This window comes from Pseudopodoces humilis, chromosome 9 (assembly GCF_049639895.1).
Source record: "Pseudopodoces humilis isolate 2021_Gansu_Grassland_sample_001 chromosome 9, ASM4963989v1, whole genome shotgun sequence".
Classification (NCBI taxonomy): domain Eukaryota; kingdom Metazoa; phylum Chordata; class Aves; order Passeriformes; family Paridae; genus Pseudopodoces; species Pseudopodoces humilis.
The window spans coordinates 9397496-9415022 of record NC_142208.1 but is presented as its reverse complement, the minus strand read 5'-3'; the positions used below and the strand labels follow the sequence as shown (position 1 = coordinate 9415022).

The 17527-nt window shown below is 38.2% G+C and overlaps 1 protein-coding gene across 9 annotated transcripts in view; it reads right to left on the bottom strand.

Annotated features, from left to right (window-relative positions):
• LDB3 (LIM domain binding 3) overlaps positions 1 to 17527 on the bottom strand; it is a 110714-nt gene that overhangs the window by 46110 nt on the left and 47077 nt on the right. For 6 of the 9 annotated variants that reach the window (XM_088059326.1, XM_088059327.1, XM_088059328.1 and 3 more), the window contains exon 5: positions 12313 to 12719. In XM_088059326.1, the coding sequence (XP_087915452.1) occupies positions 12313 to 12719 (407 nt within the window). Of the gene's footprint in view, positions 1 to 3873; positions 4078 to 7441; positions 7465 to 12312; positions 12720 to 17527 lie in introns of all 9 variants that reach the window. The other 3 variants (XM_014250325.2, XM_005520445.3, XM_088059331.1) reach the window with 2 other exon arrangements.

Here is a 17527-nt window from a genome sequence, read left to right as displayed (position 1 = left end):
CCTTTTTAGCTCATGTTTCCTAACCACAATCCTTACTCTAGCAGGTACAGAAGGCAGAATACAGACTTGTTTATTTTGGGAAGGCTGTGCCATCAGTGGCTTCCATTAGTGCTGCTCCAGCTTGCAGCAATGGACAAAGTGGCACCATAGCCTTCTTTAGGTGGGAGAGGGGAGAGAGAGCAGTAGTCCTCCTCTTCTGGCCCATTACACATGGCTGAAATGCTTGCTGAGGCAGGAAAGAAAGCACAGTAGCGAGTTTTGCCTTCTCCTCCCTTCTGCAGGAATAGTCTTTGCATGGAAAAGAGATTCTCTGTAATAGCAACAGTAAGTCACAGCAACACCCTTGGCACTGCTCTGCTGATGTTTCTGACACTTGGCTATGCTGAAAGTTCTGTCACATTAAAGTTCCCCAAAAGATGACCCTGTTTTCAAGTCCCCAAGGCGCTTCAGGGTGCTTCACACCCAGAACCTGCCCCTTATGAGTACCAGAAGTGACTGCCTGATGTGGGTCAACAGTTAACTTTACATCCCCACACTGACTTCTTAATCTTGTGGAAGCTTAAAAACCTGCCGTATGGGACAGAAAATTTCCCAGCTGAACACTGTTCTAGAGTGGAAAATAAACCACTAGATAGACAGTGCTGCTGATTTGAGCCACGGACCATTGTGGCAGCAGTGGTGTGCCAGGCATAGACAGTTCAAATTCCTCTATTTAAATCCTCTACCTCAAATGCTTTCTTCTCATATTATGACCTCTATACAAAAAAGCAGTTCAACAGTTTATGTATAGATATGCCATTAACTCAAGCATTGTTAAAAAACTAGAGCTGGAGGCTGGACTACAAATTTCACAGTAGCAATGTGTGGCATTAATATGACATATTAATATCCTTATGGTAGATGATTAAGGCAGGAAATGGAGCTTGGTGAATTAACCTTCCCAGCAGAGTGAAACATGCTCATATAAATTGAACTAAATTAATGCAATACATTGGAGTACTTCCAACTCTGTCTTTAATTCAGCAGGCCTCTTTCTTTTTTAAAAAACATAATTATATTGTGGATGAGTAACTAAGATGTATGAGCCACTCAGCGTGGAAGTGTAAAATAGAGCACATCGCTGATTATGAGCATTTCATAAACCTAAATGTGACAGTTGATCCTTAAAGACAACCTAAAGATGCACATAACCATGTTAATACCTCTGTTATACCTCTTTGTAATTTAATTTCTTTCCATCTGGGTGTAGATGTTCAGAAATATCATGCATCTTTAAGCATATTACTTTAAATTGATGCTATTGGAAAAAACCCCTCTTCCCAAAAGGGTTAGAGCTGTTGGAGGTTTTTATTCTAGAGACTAAGGTATTCTAGTATAAGTCAATAAAAATTATTTTCCTTTTTTTTTTACTATCATTTAAGTCACATATTCTTAACATTAAAACAAGCTTTAAAGACAGTCAAACCTCTGAATAAGCAGCAATGGGATTTTATTTTTTAGAGTTCATTATAAATTATGGTTTACTATGTGAACCACTCCCTGGAGTCATTATTCAGATTTAATTTTGGTAGATATTAAGTAAAAACTTAGGAACACTGCAGTGTTATAACCCTGATGTAGACATACAACAAAATATTATGACATCAGGTATTAGACTGATTCCAGCTATTTTAAAAGAAACTCTTAAGAGATAGAAACCCCACAACCCAACAAACAAAAGTTAATGTAGACTGGAAATAGCCAGCAAAACTGACTTATTGTAGAGGACACACAAGACCTTAGTTTGTACAATCACATTATTGATTCTTCTACTTCAAGTGTCAAACGTTATTCCCGATAAAGGTGCTGGATTTATGTCTTTATACAGCTTGTGAATTTGGCTAAAACTGCATAATGGAAATGGTTTGATAATTTAGAAGTGATTTGACAGAAATGTACTCAAAATGCACTGTCCACATGGTTTTGCTGCAGCCACTTAACTCTTGGTTCTTGATTTAGCAAGATCAATTAAAACAGAAAAACAAAGAGTAGGAAAATATATAAAGCCAGGGCATTCAAAATTTTCAACTTTTAAGTTTCAGCATAGAGTTTGAGTATGAGTAATTCTGTTCTTCCCTGTATGTTTTCCATGGTGATCCAGTAAGGCTTATTTCTAAGTGACAAGAGCCTGACTAATCTCATGAAGTTACAACATCACTGATTTTAAATGGTCAAACTAGAAAATTCGTTCTTATCTTAAGCCTGTCTGTCCTTCCTCATCGATAAAATAAGTAAATTGTTCCCAGCTGCTGTCTGCCCTTTAGATGTGCAGTCTGAGTGTGCTTACCACCCTACAGACACTTGGGGAAAATGAAAAGGACTGAGATTATTAATAAAGAATTAATAAAGAACAAAGACCAAATTATAGGCTGGTAATTGAGACAAAATGAATCAGCACACGATTTGCTGCTGGTCAGCTTTTCTATTAGAAACTTCTCATACAAATACTTCCACATTAAGCATAATCTTAACTCAGACTTGATTGATTAAGCAAGCTAAAGAGCATCTTGGTTTCCACTGCAAGTTAAAGTTCAGAATATCACAGAGGAAACAAAAGGAAATTTATAAAATGAAAAGGATACACATATTCAGCATTAACTTTATAATCATCTGATCATTTAAATAGGTACATTTTTAAAACACTGCTATTTGCATCATATAATGCTACAGCATTTAATAGGAAGTGCCAGTGTATCATAAAATGTCTCCTATAATCCATGAAAGATTTAACCCTTATAAAGAACACCAATGAACTTCTTTGTACTTCACTAATTGGAAATATGAGTCTACTCAACACCTGTGGAGATTCACTGAGTCATGGCCAAAGCCAGCTAAAGGTATTGCTTGTGATCCATCAGGGGAGAGAGCTGTGATGAACAACAATATTGGTGCAAAAAGTTAGCAGAAAAGAAAAGTAATTATAAAACAGAGAGAAAAATGGCCAGCAAAAGGGAGAACAGAAAATACATAAACCATCCTCATTTTTAATAAGCCTCCAGCTAATGAATATGAAAAAGAAACTATGTTAAAGTGTGTTGCTATACCGGTATTTTGGTCAAGTTAAAGGAAAGCAATTTCTATTTTGGGTAGAAGTGCACCCGGTAAAAGAGAAACGTGGCTACATTTATTGCATATATAATTTCAGTAAAGTTATTACAAGTCTGGATAAGTAAATCAGATAAGATTTCCAGAAACATGCATTGGAAAAGCAGAGTTATTAAAGATCAGTGGATTTTGCCATAGTCCAAAGGATCTGTGTAAACCACATATACTGTATGTAAACATACATAAAAAAATACAGCAAAACACTCTATTCTGAAGAATAAAACAGTAGCCAGCACTAAATAAATATTTTTCATTCTTCACATCTCAGTAACAATTCCACCCCACTTTTCTGTCCTTTCTGAGCTATGCATATAATAGTGACTATAATAAATCATAGTTGTCAGGAATGAAAAGGTATCCAATATCATATACAGAGCATTAGATGTATTTTTGTGGGGTTTACCAGTTCTAGGAGGAATACCAAAAAAGCTAGGTTAAATTAAGGTACCCTTTAAAATTAACCCTCCCATGGTAGGGGGTTGGAGCTAGATGATCTTTAAGGTCCCCTCCAACAACAAGCCATGATATGATTTTCTAGTGATCCATCCTTTTAACTTCAAAACAAGAAAGTGCTTTTGGACACTGTCTAGGATTGATACACATTTTTCATGTGTAATATACCCCAGAAAAAAAGAAAAGAAGTTCAGAAAGAGAAAATGTTTCATGCAGGTAGGGATGTTACAAGTACCATGCAGAGAAAGAGCATTCCACAGAAGGAAATAACCTTACCCAGCAAATTCTCCACCCTGGGCTTGTGCCTGGCCTGCAATTGCATCCATGATAGCATCCTGGGAATACATGCTGATCGGGGTGTTATACTGCGCGTGAATTATGGTAGCCTTGCCGCCAAGGCCCTTCACCTCAATGGGTTTGTGGGTAGACAGGGCAGAGTCCTTCAGGACATTGGGGTTGAAACGCTCCGTGAAGTCCGTGCTGGGTTATGCAAGAGTGAGATTCCATGGGGAAGGGGTGGGGGGGAAGAAAGGAGAGAGGCGTGAAGTTAAGTGAGGGAAGCACCAAGAGAGGAGCGTGCACGTCTGTTCATTGCACCTCACCACCAAAGCTTCTCATCAGAGAAGAGCAGACAATCTAAGTGCCAAGCCACAGCAAAAAGATGGCTGTGCTAATGGATGTAATTTTTGGGTTGGCCGACGACGTATAAAAAGGAAAAAAAAGGAAAAAAAAGGTGAAATATCTGTCACTGTATTAAAATATCACAAAAAATGCTTAAGTATCTGTGTGATACTTACATATATCAAAATTCTGTTGTTACATGCATGTATACATCTAAGTGTATACAGACATGCACATGTGATGTACATGCACAAATTCACACTTTTTTTTCCCATCTATTTATGTTTTCAGAAGGGTCTTACAAAGGTCTAGAAAGTACAGTGAAGTGAACAGGTATCAGGTTCTCTATTATTTAGAAGGTTTCAGTACTTTCTGTCTGTTATTAATCACAGTGAAATTTAGTACTTGAGCCTTTTAATCTTCAAAGCTTTCCTCACAAAGACTAAATCTTCCCAAAATCTCTGTACAGCCAGCCTGAAGTGCTGCTATGGCATGATAAATTCTCAGTCCCAGATCAAAATATGCAACACTGCAACCAACGGGACAAGTGCAGTTGGAAGACTTGCTGCCTTAGTTTCCAGTGACTCCATTTACAAGGAAAGATTTTATATTTGACAGACTGACCCCAAAAGCAAGCTACCTGAAGCTCCCATGACACCTGAATGAGTCAGTTTGATGTCAGACTGCAGCCAAAGAGCAGCTAGTTTTCTTGTAGGGCTGAGTTGTGCACAGCTCTAGTCCTAGAGCTACGACTGAGCGCTGCCCAGAGTTCCAATGAACAAGCTAAACCTCAGCCTGTCAGCCACTAATGTGGCTGCTCTTCTTCAAACTATGGGAGATCAGGTGAATCTCTAGTCTGCTGTTCCTGTCCTGCCAGCAGCAGGAGGATGCCAGCAGGAGAGATTCCACACGCTCACCAAACTAGACAAAACCGGGAATTCCGTCCTTTGTGAAATAACAGATATTTCATAAATGTTTCATTCAGAACTGAATCCAAAATCTGGAAATGGATATTTCTGTCCTCACAGAAGAAATGCCAAATAATTTAATTCCATTTGACTTGAACTATTTTCCTTTCCAGCTTAAGTCATTAGACTGTAAGTTTATTGGCTAATACTGTTTTTCTCTTTACACACACAACAGTGTGCCTGTTTACCCAGAGGGTGAGATTTAAAACTGAACCCTCAACCCAGCATGATGGAAAAGGTAAAATCAAGTAAGGCTGGCAGCCATCTGACTTAATTATCTGGAGATTATCACAGGTGCTGTGCCACCTCTGAAGCCAGCCAAGGGATTCTGCTCTGTTTTCAGCCTTTTGTTTGGTGGGATGCCCTGACTTAGGATGGACAGAGAGAGATACAGTCACATATTGCAAATCCTTGATAGAACGTTGACAGCCACATGCACAAGGACCAGAGACACAGAGGTGCACATGCTGCATTACAGCCACAGACTTCAGTTGCACATGCCAACATTTTAAGGGAGGGAACCAGGAAGCAGCATTATGCATTCAAAAAGTGAAAATTATCTTTTTACCAAGATATTCTCATATTCAAAATACATCTCCCTTAACTATTCATCACCTCTGACAACTCTATAATTACACTGACATAATCTCTTGAGGGGTGATGCGAAGAGACGTGCAGGTTGGTGTACTGAGCATGCATATGCCTGACTTCAACAATATCTCTTTTCTTTGTAATACCCTAAATAATAACATGATAATTACAAACACATAGGTCCTCAAGATCTTGGATTTGGTGTACTCTTTTTTTTCACACTGTTGGAAGTACTAAAGAAATTCTAAACCCAAGATCTGAGAAGACTGTGTGAAGGAAAGGACAGAAGTTAAATATGCCACCTTTAAAAAATAATGCTGTTCTCAGCAATTGGTTTCCACAGTCAGTGAGAGAAATCAAAGCTACTAATTTCAGAACAGCCTAAACTTCCCTCATGGTAGCAGCAGGAATCATTTGGGCTTTCACTTGTCTTTAAACAGTTTTAGTGATGTCTTTCAAAAGGTTTTAGTCACATTACATACATCAAGGCTAAACTTCCCCTGAAGTTAACAAGATTCCCATAAAAATAACAGAAAAAAAGTACAGATTGCCAACTGCTGAGTTATTTTTCTAACTCTGGAAGCAAACAGAAGATATTAGTGCTTGTAAGGGGTGCTGGGCTCTAAGACAAAGTGGCAAAGAGACAGCACCTCTGCAAAATGAATGGGATCTTTCTCCTAAGCTAGAAAAGGTTCATGAAAAACAAATCCCAAAGCAAGAAAGATTACAAACACCCCTATAAAGTGACTTCTGCTCTCTAAGACAATCCTGTCAGAATAATTATTAATGTAAACTGGCTAGGGTTTTTCACTCCAAAAGAGTTACATCATCACACCCACACCTCACTGAAATAAAAAGAGAATGACAGATCAATGTAAATTATATTCACTAAATATTATTTCTTTCAACTTTATGTATTCTACTGCTTCTAACTTTGTACTGTCAGTTTAAATTTGACATTTAACTATTAGAATTATTTATTTTATACTCAATTTAACCCAGCCTCTGGCAATTTATGGACAACATTCGGGTCAGAGGCAAAAAGTAGGAGTTAAGAGACAACCCTCAGCCCCTAGAAAACTAAAGGTCAAAACTGAGGACTCTCTGAAATCTCCTAAATAAAGCAGATCAATCACATTTTCAAATCAATAGTTATTCATTTTCTGGGCAATAGATTTATCAAAGTAAATTACTTTGTAGATTTTTTTTTTGCTACATCAGTATATTACTAAATTTGAATTTTGTCAGACTTTAGAAATCAATTTAACATTGAAGCTAAAAGTACTTTACTAATAATACACCAAAAAAGGCTCAGATAATGCTCTCCAGGCTCTGAGGGCAGGAAGATGACTTCAAGATTCAAGAGGACTTAAACCTACTCATAGAAGCAAAACCACCTGAAGGCCTTTAGAAGAACTGGGCAGGCTCAGCTGGCAGCTCCATTCACAGCATTAGAGCATCACCAAGAAATGCCAAGCGGGAGCACTGCTGGACAGCAAGGGCAGCGCAGGGCGCCTGCCACACCAAGCAGATGTTTTAAAAAATACTTGCACTTGCAAGCAGACACAGCAGGAACACGGGGGGGATCATGCTACCCCAGAAAACACATCTTCACACACACAGCATCACATAAATATCTGGCACTACACAGAGGTGATACTAACTTGGCAGCGGTGTTGGTTATGACCTAGAAGAAGAGAAAGAGAACAAACAACATCAAAACCAACCACACAGAAAAAAGTCAATAGTTTGTAGACTGCAAAGGGCAAAAAGTATTTACAAAAGATTACTACAGCTCTTCTCAGACCATCTACAAATAAGAACAAAAAGTAAATATATGCCTAAAAACCCCAATATGATTAAGAAAGGAAAAAATGCAGGGATTATAGTTGATCCACCAGGACTTATTGGGGTACTATGACATTTTGGCTGACCCTTGAACATGATCTTATTGCTGTGCATCCTTAAAAGTACTACTACCAAAGTAAAGGGAGGAAGGTGTAGAGGGAAAAGAGGATTTTCAGAGTATATTCTCATCTGAAAATAGCAAGTGAGTGGTAGAGACTATATTTTTCTCTTAGGTGCTGAATATTCAGGGATGAAGTCTGTTCTCAGGCCACCCTCAGAGTTAGTTTTGCAAGACTGATTTTTAAGTCTTGGTACATGCTGGAGAAACTCCAAAGAATATATTAGTAAATGTTTTAAAGCTAAAACTATGCAAAATCCCTTTGTATGTAACAAAGCAATTGCCTAAATATGACTGTACCTACATTATACCAAGAGAAGTGTAAGCCAAGTATGTTCACACTCCATTCCTGCATCTCTGCATAAACCAGTGATGGTGCTTGCACAGTAATTCCAAAGGATATATCCACAGGATAAAGCTGGGAAGCTGGGAGTGCAAAACAGAGTGTGTTCAGTCTGGACTACAGTGCTCTTCCCAATAACTCTTTATGGTGGTTGCTCAAATAACAGTAATGGGCTGTGATGTTTATTTCAACTTTTTTTTTTTTTTTCCCCCAAAGCTTAGAATACCTACATTCTGCTCTTTTCTTGGTTGAAGACTAATTAATCATATTTTGTGCAAAATAAAGAGGAAGAGATCCAGGGTCAGTTAATAAACTTTTCTTCTTACTTGGCTGCATGGAATACTATTGACAGAACTGAGCACTGAGGATTCTAACTTGCTGCTGTGATATTTCTGTATCTGGGACCGATACAAAACACCTGACAGCAAAGTTACACTGTTCCGAGTAATATTTCAAGTGAATTTGGCTCCTCCTACTTTTTTCCTTGCAGAACTGCTTCTTCCTACATATGATCCTTTTGCCTTGATAAATCCAACAGCAGTTTTCATGATCAAAAGCACTCTAATGAGCCAAAGCTGCAGTAAAGGCTTTGCACTTCTGCATTTCCATGGTAAAGCAATCACAGATGACCCTCTGTAGCTACTGATCAGACTCACAGATTTGAAAGTATTCTTCTAGCTTTATAAACCCTACATTAAGCCAAATATATCAGTCTCTTATAGGAACTGGTAGAGATATATTAGGAACAAGCTGCAGCCTGTAAGCTGTAGGTGTATGTAGGACAGCTGGGCACTCATTTACAATGAAACCAAGTGTAATGGCATAATTTTCTGACTCAGCCAGGCATCTATCACACATATAAAATAACATTTTCAAGGCAGAACTACCAAACTCCTAAAATACACCTTAATTAAAGGACTATAAGAGTATGTCCACAGAAAAGAAACACTATGTGCACACACTAAGAATAGCTCAGCAGTCATGTCTTAGTAAAGATTTTTGAGATGTGAAGAGGCTCCTATAGCTTCTTTCAGGAACAGTAAAGCTTTGCTTCTCCTTATGTTTAGGATGTGATGAGAAAATTCCTCCCAGTTCAGAACCACACATTATTTTACTTTGATTCTATATAGGGACATGCCTGGAACACCTAGCTTGCTGCTCACAGAGGTCACACAGTAAGAGGCCAGTAACCCAAGCCACCTGGCACATACTTGTGGGACAGGTATTTACTGCCCTTGCCCTTCAGTGTGAAAAATAACTTCCTCTGGAATGAAAAAGAGGCACATGTTACAAACTATGACTCATTGTTCATATTTATTCATACACTCCAGAGCTTTCAGCACATCACGTTCCACACTCCTAACAGGCTATCTCATTTTTCACCTTGGGTCAGAGTGATAAAGCTTTAATGTAAAATTTATCAGACAAACAGATGCTTGTTCTTCTTCACAGATCAAGGAAATAATCTCAAAATTTATTTCAGCTTCTTGATAAGATTTTCCAAAGGGTTTAGCTAAACCTGTAACAGCAATTCCCACAATTAAATTTAAATAATTTGGTGAAAAGGGCACAGAATTAAAACATACCTTAAATTCACTTCTCATGCTTGAACTTTCTCGCAGCTTTCATACAGCTAAGTGCACGTTTGTGAAAGCACAATTAATTCAGCTTTGGAGCACCACAATATCACAACCACCTTGTATTATATGGTTAGAACGTTCCCAACAAAGACCAGAGCTGATTTTGCAGTGCTCACAGTACTTCCTTATTCACATATATACATTGTGAGATTATCATGGATGCCACCACATCCTAAGATAGTTACAGGCTCCAAGTTTTTCTCCACAGAGCAGGAGGCAAGATACTTCTTCCTTCATGGATAACAGTCAAGTGAGAGTGGGAATGATAGCACTATTGAGCTCTGAATTTTCTCTGCATGTCAACAGAGATGTACACTTCTCTAAATCTCAGAGAAGTTACTTGACAATACACATTTATTTAGTGCTTCTGGGCTCTTTCATCTTTTCAGAATGTTCCTGCACTGCAAGATAAGTTTTTTTTATTTTGTTTGTTCATCACTATTACAGATAGTAAAGGCAGATAGCAGTTCCCTAAAATTTTGTTCAAACTGAATAGAAAGGCTCACATTTACTTTAGTAAGTGATGGATGCAGCTGTGTTGTATTCTGATAACAAACAGCCACAATGCTGAGCCATCCAAAATTCAGCCCCTTCACCCTCACCCCTGCAGGTATTAAGGAGGGTTATGAAAATAGTGGAGAAAAAGACAACATGATATACTCCCAGGAAGCTCTGTATATTGAAATAAGACAAGAATTGGTATTCTTCAGAAAACTGCAATTTAAGACAGAAGTATTCTGAGGTTTATTTTGCTGATCTTGCTTACTAACTGAAATTATTTTCTTTTAAACAGTAATTGCTTTACTTAATTATCCAGTATGAGAAGGGATGATAGTATTTTCTCAGTTAAGTTAATTAGAATTGTTAATGTTGAGTGCTCAAGAGAGTGGCAGTGAATAATCTAAAACTGCTTGAATCATCTAAAACAGGTGTATGTGCTCTTGTAATAAGATGAAATGTCCCTACTTTGCTACAACTTAAAACCTCTTGGTTTTACTTTTCCAAAGAGCTTCTGCAAAGGGATATAAAGTACTTGAAGATATGCATTTGCTATCAGACTTTGAGCAGATTGTCAGAAATTTTTGGTTTTCCTTGTATAGCCAAGTCCCTAGTGTAAGAAAAAATACTTTTCCCCATATTCCTAACAATAAATAAATTTATTCTGATTTAAAAAAACAACAAACAAAAAACCCACATGTAAGAGACTGTCTGAAGTTTCCCTCATTTGCCTCACAACCATCACAAGGACAGAGACTAAGACCCTGAGGAGCCCAAGGGACTTTGTACAGGGGTTCTGGCCTGGTTGAGGTTGATGCTTGCCAAGTGACTGTTTGCAGGTGTGCTTGCTGTGCTGCCATGGTACCCTGCCTTCATTCCTGCTGGTGAGCAGGGACTTGTACGGAGCGGAGCGGCCTGTTCTGTACCTTACACCCACTTCCCAGAGCAACAGGTCTCATCACAATAGCCCAGGAATTTCCCCACCTCCTGGCCAGCTGCTCCTTGCTTTTGAAACAGACTATAAAAGTGACTTTCTAAGTTACTATCTGAGAGAGAGATCTCCCCACGGAAGAAGACACTGGCGCCCCTAGGTCATCCGTTGGTAGCTATAACCCCCCCCCTTTTTCTCTCTTTTTACTTTGCCTCTTTATCTCTCTCTCTCTCTCTTTCTCTCCCTCTCATCTATAGCATAACCCTTGTTGTTGGCACTAAAATAAAGGTGCATTATTGCTGTTGTGATGAAACTGAAATCCCTTGGTGTCCTTTTTTGCACTCTGAGATGAAACGAACCTCTCACGACTCCCACTTGTGTTAGCGGACTGTGACACCAAAAATAAACTAAAAAGTTGTATTTGTTTGATGATTTATACATGAAGGCAAAAAAATCAGGAAAACCTGTTTCTTACTGCTTTTTCTCATGTACTGTAGTCAGAACTCCTCACTCCATAAACCTACTAATAAAACAGGTGACCTGCAATACAGGAATATGGAAAACCTTGACAGCATGGGATAAAACTATCCGGGCAGTATCTGGAGGTCATTCATTGTTACAACAAAGTTAACATTAAAGCTAGCAGATGCAAGACATTCTTCAAACCAGAGGATTCAAAATATTGCAGTTCTGACTCGTTTTGCATAGGAAAGCCAACACATTAAGGCAGGAATTACAGCAAGACATGCCAGTGCTGGTCAAAATCATTTCTCTTTAGCAAAGTACCAAAGATCAGGTGTGGTTTACAGCAGCTGCTCTCGTGTCTGACAGGAATACTTGGTTCTCTGAGACTCCATGCATTAGTCAGAACTGCTGAGTTCTACAACCCTGAGATGATTACAGTTACTTCAGTCCTAGTGCTCCCCATCATGCTCTGCTGACTATTGCCAATCCATGGTGCACTTCAGATACCAACAACCATTGCTCTGTAATGGCAATATGTGTATGTTTTGGGGGCTACTGGAAAATTTAATGATTGATCCAGACCTTAATCATGATTGCCAGACAAATGCACAATAGGGTAAGCACCATTACATTCACTGTTCAGCAAGTTCATTACTTATTGAAATAATTGAAGATGTTACCATATTACCTACCCTCTAGGAAGTCCACCTTCTGAAGCCCTTCGGTTGAGACTCAATTTATGCATCTCAGCCATTTCCCTCAGGGTCTCTGCCGAGTAAAGGCCAATGGGGTTGTTATACTGCCTTGCAGGGCTCAGCTGGTGTGCAGGGCTACTGCCACCAGCCGAAGCAGGGCTTGCTTTGGAACCTAAAGTGCTCTTGGCAGGTGAAATGTCAGAAGTCACAGACTGAGAGGACATGGAAGATCTAACTGTGGTAGTCTTTAGGTAGGAAGAGCTATCTGAAAGGCTGATCTCTTGCTGGTTGAGGTAGCCTGAAAATGTTCCATTGGTTGCTAAAACACTACTCATAGGCCCAGTCGCCGTGTTAGTTAGAGGGCTGAAGGTTGTTCTGTTGCCACTGATTTCCCAAGCAGGTTCCTGTAGTAGCAAACATGCAGGCCAAGAAAAGAAAAAAAAGAAAAGAGCAATCATAGAACACATGCAAAAATAACATATCTGCAATTAATACTGTAAACATAGTAATAAACTAGCAATAAATAGATTGGAGCCAAAGCATTCAAACTTTCAGAGATTTTCAACAAAGAAATGCATCGTTTCAAAATAAGGGAAGCAAAACCAACTCAGGCATTTCTTTACCAGGTTTTAGTTGAAATCAACAATTAAAGCTTAACATTAAGAGAGCATTTGCTACTAGTCAACCTCACAGCAATAATTTTATATTAAGCCAACACTGTCCATTAATTTCTAGAATAATTAAGAAATCTTAAAAAAAAGTCTTGAGGTAAGAATCATTTTAGATCACGTACAACCATAAAAGCCAATGCCATTATTATAAAGACACAATGATTCTAAACCACACCACTCTGTTTTCTATGAGTGCAGTTGAAGTTATGGAAGTTATGCACTGCTTTTCTGGGCTCTGGTTCATGCTGATCAGGCCATGCAGTAGGGTTAGCAAGACACCAGCAGGACTTGAAAACACGTACTGCTCCACAGAGAGGTTGCCCCTATGCTGATTGTTCCTGCTTAATTTCCACTTGAGGGAATGTGTGCTTGAGTATGTAGGTGTGTGTATGATCCTACAGTCTTCTGCCAGATAATATTCCTAACTGGGACAGCAGCAGATATTGCCTTAGCCAATCTCTCCTACAATACCTACACCCATAGCAGTCTGTGCTGATGCTCATATTCAAAGCAATCTACCAAAAACTCATCCTGAAAAAAACACAATCCAACATTTTAGTTCCATAAATGATTCACGATAAATGCACTTTAGTGAAACCAAAATAAGAGGCGATATAAAAAATGAAAAATGCTCACAGCTAAAAGGCCCAGCAATGCTGGCTACTTGCTGCAGTCCAGCTCAGGGGACAGGGACAGGCAGGGGACATCAGCCTGAAGAAGGAATGGAGCCCACAATCTGGCTTCAATGATAGCCAGTTCAAGAGCAGGTGGTTGCCTGCAGAGATGTTTTGCCTCATTCACTGGCAATTCAATCATTAACAGCTTGCACTCATCTCCCCCCACATGAAATAGCCTTGCATGAAATACAGGCCTAAGAATAATTTGGCCTCTAATTCTATACTTTTGCTAGTACTGGTTATCATTAATGTAATTTACTAATTTTGATACTATGGTCCATGAGAAAAATAGATATTTATATAATTAAATATAATACTTATAATTTTAATATAATATTTATATATTTATGTATAATATAGATGATTATATATTATTATATATAATAATCCTTTTGGATTTTTCTAAATTGCATATATAAATTTAGGGAGCATGCCTTTGAAAAAAAAATCAATATAATATGCCTTGATTAATTAAAATTTATTGAAAAAAAACCCTAAAGGTCTAAGGATATAAATAATCATAACATTAAACACATTTAAGACATTTTGAATCAAAAATGTAAGGCAGATAAAATTAACTGAGATAATTTTTCTTACTGATAAACAGGAAGAGATTTTAGCTGGCATTAATAGCTGCCCGAGGCTGTAGAAACAGATAATCCTAAAAGCATTTTCAGACCATGCCTTTTTAAATAAATACATTTGCAATACATATTTTGGTCATTATACCCTGACACTGAAAACAGCAAATAAAAATCTCTTCCAGTGGCCTATTGAAAGCTTCCAGATATCAGTAAATAAGCAGAAAATGGGTTCTCTCTAAAAATGCGTTCAAAAAGAGGCACAACACCATGTTCAAAAATTAAGTAATCACTTGGGCAAACCATTTTCACATGCCAGCACAAAGGGACAAAACAATTATTAAATGAAAAATAAACACAGAGGTAATAGAAAAGGAAAAGGATAGGCTGGAGTTATGTTCATTTTTTACCCCGAAAATTCCATGGCTTTTAGTTAACTGGGGTTTTCTTCCTATACCCCAAAATAAAAGGACATGCAAGAAGAGATGATAGTAAAGTATCAATTGCAACTGCTAATTAGAGAAATGGCAGATATTTCCTTAACCTAATGCATTTTCATAGTCTTGGTGTTACTGGACAGTAACAACAGACAAAGGGAAAATTATAGGACAGTCATAAAAAATTATGGCTAATGATTTTGCTACCTCTTGGCATGAATGGAGTTCTGGTTTTGCTCCTCAAATAATCTCTAGCTGGAATACCAGCATACTGGCAAATCAGCATTAGAATTCTTAAGAACCCAGCAGTGCCAGGTTAGCAATCTCCACTTTGAGTTCATATTTTGGATAGTTTTAGGGCAGTTGTTTTCCCTGTGTTGGGGGTGGGGGGGAATGGATAAAACAGGAAGTGTCTAAGGGAGCAGCTGTATTACTTCTTCTAAAGAATTACTGCCCCATCATCAGCATATTTAGCTCTTTCCTTTTGTGACTAACAAAAAAACCTCTGATTCAGTTTACTCCTGGGAGAATATTGTAGAATTATTTTTTCTCTCCAGTTCAGTGTCAAAATCAGATCAATGCAGAATTTCAGAACCCATTTCTGACTGTGAAGGGCAAATGCCTAATACTGAGCAGCAGTACTGAGCTTTCAGCATTGCATCACATGAAATGCAGCCAACAATAACAAATGTCCCCCTGTTCCCCATTTCTCATGCCATTCTGTTTCAGTGGCTGGAAAAGCAAGCTGACATTTCCAGCTCTAGGAGTCTGATGCTACCCCTCCAGCCGACCAGGAGAGGAGGCTCTGACACTGAGCAATGGGCTTCCCTCCGGAAAGATACCAGATCGTGCAGCAATCCCTTACTGCGGGAGGAAAACTGCATAATGTCAGGGAATGAGCTTAAAACTAATATATGTAGAAGGGTCTCAAACCTTTTGAAATAGAAGAAAGCTAGGAATCAGTTCAATTTCCATTCTGAAATTTTTCTGTCCATATCTTTCCATATTATTATTATTATTATTATTATTATTATTATTATTATTATTATTATTATTATTATTATTATTATTATTTTATAAAAAATCCAGTTTCTATGAAAAGCAAATATTTCTTCTTATGTATCAGGGATGTGAGAAACAAATTTATATTGGGAGATAGAATACCAGGTTTTGCAGGTCCTCTCCCTCTGACAACTCATTTTCTATTTATCTGTTACTGTGACCCTACAGTCATTATTCACCTCTTGCATGTCTGGGAGACCAATTTGAACAGTATACCAGTGAATTTGACCACTCAACATGCCCAAGAAGCAATTGTTGGTTTTAGAGGAAAAAGGGAATGGAGGCACCATGGCACTGAATGACTCTGCTCAAAGACATGATCAAACTGCTTTTGGCTGAGCCAGCTCCTCCTTCCTATACTCTACTTAAAAAGTCAGTCATCTCCATCTATTTTCTCTTAGACACATATGCTCCCAAATTTGGCAGGAAGCAAATCCTAAGTATGACAAGATCCTCACTGGGATTCCAAAATAAGTGTGTTCAGTAGTGTTTCAAAGAAAGCACAACATACAGCCACATTATTAGAATTGACAAGGCTGTCAATACCTTCATGCAAATGGACAAATGTTAAAGCCATGCTTAGCCCTAAAGCTCCAGCTTGAATGTTTTGAACTGCACTGAGCTGAATCTTCATTTTTGTTGCGTCCCCTCTGAAGAGCTGCAGGAACTCATTGACTGATGGCTTAGTTTAAATCCTTGGGCCTAAGCTTACTCTCACTGTTATTTGAATGCTTTCAACATTAACTATGTCCTTTCTCCAGCTGTGCCCCACTTGTGCAAAAGAGTTCACTAAATCAAAAAGATTTGACTAAACTAAATGAAAATTGTTTCTAGTTTGAGATTTATGTCAGATATAGTGAAACTTAAAATGAACCAAGCCTTATTTACAATAATAGCCCCACATACTTATGGTTGCAGAACCCAGATCATCTATAACATTGATCAGCTTTGTGAAATAATGACTGATCTTTGTGAAAAAAGTATGTTTGTTTCCCTAAAATAATAAAAACAAAAAAAAAAACCAACACAGTGAAAGAAGTGCATGCTTGAAAATTAGTGGAAGCTGCAATCAGATCAGCAATAATGTACAAGAGGATTTATGGTTTTAACTAGACACTGATGTTGCACATGCAGATTGTTTAGCTAACACTGCCATGCCTTAACCTTAGCCAGAGAAGAGGAAAGCTTCTCTTGATGTATGAGGATGACACTGTCACAACTGTCTTGTTATGCAGTTTTTTGCTGATTTTTAAAAAATACCATCAAATTCATTTCACATGACCCATCAGTCTAAACACTGTCAAGCAGACATGTGGAGGTGACTTCTGCCTGTGTCACAGAATTCTTCATTACTACCGTGACACTGTTACTACAAATAAAAAAGGGACAAGTAAAGGAACCTTGGTTTTAAAGTGCATTTACTGTAACATACCTTACTGCCATATCAGCATTACACTGTTTCTATCAATAAAGTATTTTTATTCTGGATTTTGAGATTTCTCTGAGGGCTCAATGCTTTTTTTCCCTTACAAACAATCCCCAGAGAAGACTTATTCACTTAAAACTTACTGTTGTCTATTAGCATAGCCAAGTGACACAAGTGGCACTCCTCTTGATCTGCAAAGGGTCATCGTCCTCCTACCCAGCACTCTAAGGTTACCTCTTGCCCCTGGGTGAAAGACCCTACAGCTAAGATATTCCTGAAAACTGCAAGATAACCTGTTTCCCACTATATCTTCCCCTGGATGCCACCCTTTTCCTCCAGAAAGGTTCCAGTAATTCTC